Source organism: Rutidosis leptorrhynchoides, chromosome 1, assembly GCF_046630445.1.
Source record: "Rutidosis leptorrhynchoides isolate AG116_Rl617_1_P2 chromosome 1, CSIRO_AGI_Rlap_v1, whole genome shotgun sequence".
Classification (NCBI taxonomy): Eukaryota; Viridiplantae; Streptophyta; class Magnoliopsida; order Asterales; family Asteraceae; genus Rutidosis; species Rutidosis leptorrhynchoides.
The window spans coordinates 629,762,757-629,769,529 of record NC_092333.1 but is presented as its reverse complement, the minus strand read 5'-3'; the positions used below and the strand labels follow the sequence as shown (position 1 = coordinate 629,769,529).

Here is a 6,773-nt window from a genome sequence, read left to right as displayed (position 1 = left end):
ATAATTAAAAGCATGTCAGGGGACATTACCTTAACTGTTGCTTGTTCAACGCTTTCCTTTACAACCGGACGGTAGTTTACCGAAAGGTAATATACGGGACAAGTAAACTGGACGTGTTGTTTTCCTAATATAAGGTTAGCAAGTGGGTGACACAAAACCGCAAGTTTTGAGCTAAAATTTTCAAATCTGAAACCCACCAAACCCACAAAAATAATTTGCAAACACCGGTGAAGGGTTATTCTGGAAAACTTATCTAGGGTAAAAACTAGATTTAATTTTCAAAAGATCAAATGTTTTCATAAAGATCCAATTTCCTTAATGGATCTAAATTTTTATAGTCATGTGGGACTGTAAACCATATCGTTACTACCATTGTTTATACCGCCGTAAAGAAATCACTGATGTACAAAGTGTGAAGAATATAGAAGTGATTATAGTATTTCAAGACTATATTGCTTGAGGACAAGCAACGCTCAAGTGTGAGAATATTTGATAATGCTAAAAACGAACATATATTTCATAGCATTATTCCCCAAGAAAGACAAGCTTTTAGTTGCAATTGTTCTATTTACAAGTGATATTCTTTTAAATATTAAAAGGTGAAGACAAAAGACAGATTCGACGAATTGAAGACGCAAACGACCAAAAAGCTCAAAAGTACAAAATACAATCAAAGAGGTTCCAATTATTGATAAGAAACGTCTCGAAATTACAAGAGTACAAGATTCAAAACGCAAAGTATAAGATATTAAATTGTACGCAAGGACGTTCGAAAATCCGAAACCGGGACCAGAGTCAACTCTCAACGCTCGACGCAACGGACTAAAAATTAGAAGTTAACTATGTATATAAATATAATATAATATATAATTAATTCTTAAAATTAATATATATATTATAATATATTTATAAAACGTCGGCAAATTAAAAGACAAACCTTTGTGAGCTGGAATTACGAACTCCGCGAGTTGCGGAGTACGGAGGGCAAAAATGCCGCGACTCGCGGAGCAGCCAAATACGAAAATCCCTATAAAACCCAACGAATTCTGATCATTTTTATCATCCAATATATCAATCTCTCTATATCTATACGTTATATTTATATTTATAATTTATATTTTAATTTTAATTTTAATTTTAATCCTAATAATAAGGGAATGTTAGCGAATGTTGTAAGGGTGTAAGTCGAAATTCTGTCCGTGTAACGCTACGCTATTTTTAATCATTGTAAGTTATGTTCAACCTTTTTAATTTAATGTCTCGTAGCTAAGTTATTATTATGCTTATTTAAAATGAAGTAATCATGATGTTGGGCTAATTACTAAAATTGGGTAATTGGGCTTTGTACCATAATTGGGGTTTGGACAAAAGAACGACACTTATGGAAATTAGACTATGGGCTATTAATGGGCTTTATATTTGTTTAACTAAATGATAGTTTGTTAATTTTAATATAAAGATTTACAATTGGACGTCCCTATAAATAACCATATACACTCGATCGGACACGATGGGCGGGATATTTATATGTACGAATAATCGTTCATTTAACCGGACACGGGAATGGATTAATAGCCACTAGAATTATTAAAACAGGGGTGAAATTATGTACAAGGACACTTGGCATAATTGTTAACAAAGTATTAAAACCTTGGGTTACACTCAGTCGACATCCTGGTGTAATTATTAAACAAAGTATTAAAATCTTGTTACAGTTTAAGTCCCCAATTAGTTGAAATATTTAACTTCGGGTATAAGGATAATTTGACGAGGACACTCGCACTTTATATTTATGACTGATAGACTGTTATGGACAAAAACCAGACGGACATATTAAATAATCCAGGACAAAGGACAATTAACCCATGGGCATAAAACTAAAATCAACACGTCAAACATCATGATTACGGAAGATTAAATAAGCATAATTCTTTTATTTCATATTTAATTTCCTTTATTTTATATTTAATTGCACTTCTAATTATCGCATTTTTATTGTTATTGTATTTAATTGCACTTTTAATTATCGTACTTTTTAATTATCGCAAGTTTATTTTATCGCACTTTTATTATTCGCAATTTCATTATCGTTATTTACTTTACGCTTTAAATTAAGTCTTGTATTTATTTATTATTTTAAATTTGGTTTTAACTGCGACTAAAGTTTTAAAATCGACAAACCGGTCATTAAACGGTAAAAATCTCCCTTTATAATAATAATATTACTTATATATATATTTGTATTTTTATAAAAGTAAACTAATATAGCGTTAAGCTTTGTTTAAAGATTTTCCCTGTGGAACGAACCGGACTTACTAAAAACTACACTACTGTACGATTAGGTACACTGCCTATAGTGTTGTAGCAAGGTTTAAGTATATCTATTCTATAAATAAATAAATATCTTGTGTAAAATTGTATCGTATTTAATAGTATTTCCTTGTAAAATTTAATAGTATTTTATACCCCTTAGCTTTAACATCACGGATATTTGGCCGTAGGTGGAGTTATGAAAATCATACATGGTGTAAAGGTCCTGATGAAGGGAGAGAAGTATGAGGGTTTATATCGTCGGGTGGCGAGTACAAAACGTACTCGTGTCTCGAAGGTTTGAAAAGTGTGCACACGGGAAATTGATCGAGAACATGTGACGACATGTTTGATCAAGTTAGACGATGGTGAGAAGAAAAATCCTACTGAGGGAGAGGTGATTCGAGACTCCTCTCCAGAGTCAACTACGTAAGTTGACAGGGTCAGCTGCACATGATTATTGGCCGTTTATTTGAATCAGGTTTATGACCGAGGTGATTCAAGGTGTGTGCATCGATGATAACGGAGGCCAATGGTGAAAGTACTAGGTGATAGTATTTTTAGTGACCGAGAAAATAAATGTTTGTCAAGGTAGAGATTGTTGGACAATAGTCCAAATTTTGACAAACATTTAGTAGACAAATATAAATTTTGTCCGTTCCATTTTCACAATAATTTTTATTTAATACATATTTTATTTATTTATTAAATATGAGTTTAATCATTTGAATCCTTAAATTTGCTTAAAATCCAAAAGATTAATGAGAGCGCAATAATCACATGTGATTGAAAAAATATCAAAATTTTTGTTTTAAAAAAATAAAATAAAAAATCTCGAAATCTTTTTTACAAAATAATAATTTTTTATTTTTTGCTTTTCAATTTTCTTTTTTTAAATTTAGTCCGATTTTGAGTTTAGGGTTTTGAGTTTTGGGTTAAAATCAATCTAAACCCTAAACTCTAATTTGTAAATCCCGATTTCTAAACCCTAAACCATAATTTCTAAACCCTAATTTCTAGACCCCAATTTCTAAACCCTAAACCATGGATATAGGGTTTAGGGTTAAGGGTTAAAGAAGTCAATCACATGTGATAGATTAGTTTTGACTACATGTGAGAACAAATGATTGTCACGCGGCCCCTTGAATTTCAAGTAAATTGTTGGATTCATTTGAATATTCCACTATTGAATATTATTAAATATTTATGTAGAAAGTAGGGATGACAATGAACATCTGATCCGATGGATATCCATCCGTTCCGCTTAAAGTGGATATGGATGATTTTAAATGGATATGAATACGGATATGGATGAACCTTAATGAATATGGATATGGATACGGATGAAAAATTTCATCAATGAATATATCTATTTACATCTGAAATGCATATACAATTATATATACATATAGTATAACTATTAAATGTATTTGTTATTACACATACAGTATGGGTACTCACAATAATTGTAATACCCGTAAAATTATAATTAATTAATTTATTTTATTACCTAAATATTAAAAAAAAACCGTTAAATATTGACTACCATAAAATATAAAATAGTTAATATAAATAGATATGACTAAATTAGTGTATCCTTGTTTTGTAAATCTAGTTATACTTTAGGGGTCATAAATATAAATATTGAATTAAATCATGACCAAGTCATGTGATCTTTTTTCAATTACTTCGGGGACCGACGACCCTCACGCATCTATCCCTTTTTAGCTACCATGTCATCTCAATCTGTGGGTCCCATATCCAACATTCTATTTTCTATTACTCGGTACTTTTTTTTTTTTTTTTTTTTTGAAAAGCAAATATATATTATATATTGATTCATGAAAAGATTGTACAAAAACAAGGCATTATTATAGCCTTAGCAATACAACATTACTACACAAGAATGTGAAAAAAAACCATTGCAGAGAGAGCAATGTACTCGACAAGAAATTGAATGTGTTTACATGGAGAGAAATAAACTCGGGTTACTCAACCAAATGTGCCAATCAAGCTTCTTCCCTTTCGACCTATGAGAGATCCACTCGAAGGATTTGATTTGTATTTCATTTAGAGCCATCGGGATGTTCCATTTTTTATTACGAAACACCAAATCGTTTCGACATTTCCAAATGAAGTACGCACAAACCCATTCGACCGATTGCCAAACTTTTTTCCCGAAGTTTGTAGACGCATTAACATTGTTACCTCGAAGTAATTCACTTAGACTAAGGTTGTTAAAGTGACCCGAATTCCACCAACCGAAAACTCGCTCCCAAAGTTCCATTGTCTGCTTACAAAAAATGAAAGTATGCTCGACCGTCTCTAACCCGTCGTCACAAATCGGGCACCTAACCGAGTGTAGGTCGAGCCCTCTTTTATCTAGCTCGACCCGAACCGGTAGACGCCTTTTTAGAAGTCGCCATACAAACACCTCTAATTTTTTTGGTGCAAGATTGTTTCGAAGTGTCTCGGGGTCAGAGGCGTATTCTGCTTGCTGTTCCTCGATTGCTTGAGTTAAACTTTTTACCGAAAAGATTCCATTAGATGTGAAAGTGCAGCTCCACGAATCGCTGTTACTGAACTCGAAGCCTTCCAACAAGTTGATGAGATTTGATAATTCACTTCTTGTGCGGCCTGTTGGTGCCCTGCTCCAAACCCATTTGAAAACCGTTCCTTCGCTTGAAACTTGAATTCTGTCCCTGATTGTCGCATCGTGTTGAACTTCCAACATGAATAGCCTAGGAAAGGTAGAACGAAGAGTGTTGTTGCCAATCCATTTTTCATTCCAAAAAGAGATTGTTGAATCACTGCATATCCGTCTTGAGAAGGAGTTTCTAAAGTTGACGTTCGCCTCTTGTAACTTACAACCTGCCAAGATAATGTTAGACCAAGTAGTTGAAGATGTCGGGTGAAGTGAATCACCTTCCATCTCCAAACCACCCGAAGGACCATAGATACTCCGAATTAATTTAACCCAAAGTGAGTTAGTTTCGGATTTAAACCTCCACCACCACTTTCCCATAAGAGCCAAATTTTTATGTTTTAAAAACCCGATGTTTAGCCCCCCACGGTCGTATGAAGCAATGACCTTATCCCATTTTACCCAAGCAATTTTTGAACCCGAATCCCCCCACCTCAAAAGAAAGAACGTCTACTCCGTACTTACTACTTACTAATGAAACTATTTTTAAATGAACTAATGTAAATCTTAAATTAACACTACTAATATATTTAAACTTATATATATATAACTAATAGATATCCGTAATACACAAGTTTGTAGAAAATGTTTTTGTTTCAAAGCTGGTGAAAATTTATTAATTACTCCGAATATATACAAGAAACCGTACCAGGAGCATGCTTGAGAAACTAAACCCATTAAGAGGACCTTATTTGAAACTAATACGGGAGTATAAGTCTACTCTATCCGTCAAATTTATTTTTAGCTGATTCAACCTAAATCCATTAAGAGGATCTTATTTGGAACTAATACGGAGTATAAATCTACTCTATCAGTCAAATATACTTTTAGCTGATTCAATTTTAAAGCGCGTCGTGCGCATCACGATGTGTGCTGCACACGAGAGTTTAATTCCTGACTATGTCAAATTGTTCAAAAAGAGAGTGTGACTAGAAGGTGCGCATAATGCGCAATTCACCCAGTACCAAGTCTCGCGCTCGGGGGCTTAATTACGCGAGGTTTTATCTTCTATGGGGGAGCCAGTGTGCTCGTTCATAGGAGGGTTTACTCGCTTATCCAAAAAAAGGCTTTACACACCAACATTATAAATGTTTGTAATTGCGCGAGTACTTAATAACTACTTTGTAAAAGTGGATTCGCAAAGAAATTATTTGGTAACTTGAACATACATGTTGAAATGCATATAAATACGAAGCTGATAAAAAAAATGGATATAAAAATCAACACGATGTCCATCTTAAACTTAAATGAAACATATAATGAAAGCTATAATCGTTAATCCGTATTTCATTACATACAAAATACATTAGCTTGTCACAATTTATAATCATAAAAACATGTATAAATCAGTAAGCTATTATGCCACGTGTCTCACCCTTATTTCATCCTTAACCCTCCTAATTTTCTAATTAAAAGTGGATTAAAGGCTGGAAATTACATAAAAAAGACATGTGTCCCTTTTGAACCACTGATCACATCAATTACGTTCAAAATTAGGATTCCCTTTCTGTTTCAATTCGATTAAATAACACTCGCTGTGATTAACCATGACATCGCAGTCTCTCTGTTGTGATTTTGAATCGGTTTAATTTGATTGATTTTGAATCGGTTCAATTGGATAAGTTCATGGCCATCGTAACGGCTGTGAGATCTTAAAATCGCCGTTTAACCCTTTTTTTCTTTTCCTTAGAATCGATGATCATTGAGTGATATCCTTTTCCTACACAATCTTCTTCAATAATAGTGCATCGGTGTTAAC

The 6,773-nt window shown here is 33.2% G+C and overlaps 1 protein-coding gene across 1 annotated transcript; it reads right to left on the bottom strand.

Annotated features, from left to right (window-relative positions):
• Nucleotides 1-4,273: 4,273 nt before the first annotated feature.
• On the bottom strand, nt 4,274-5,242 carry LOC139848851 (uncharacterized). Its single transcript, XM_071838541.1, has one exon. The coding sequence runs from the start codon at nt 5,240-5,242 to the stop codon at nt 4,274-4,276; it is 969 nt and encodes a 322-aa protein (XP_071694642.1).
• Nucleotides 5,243-6,773: the final 1,531 nt, after the last annotated feature.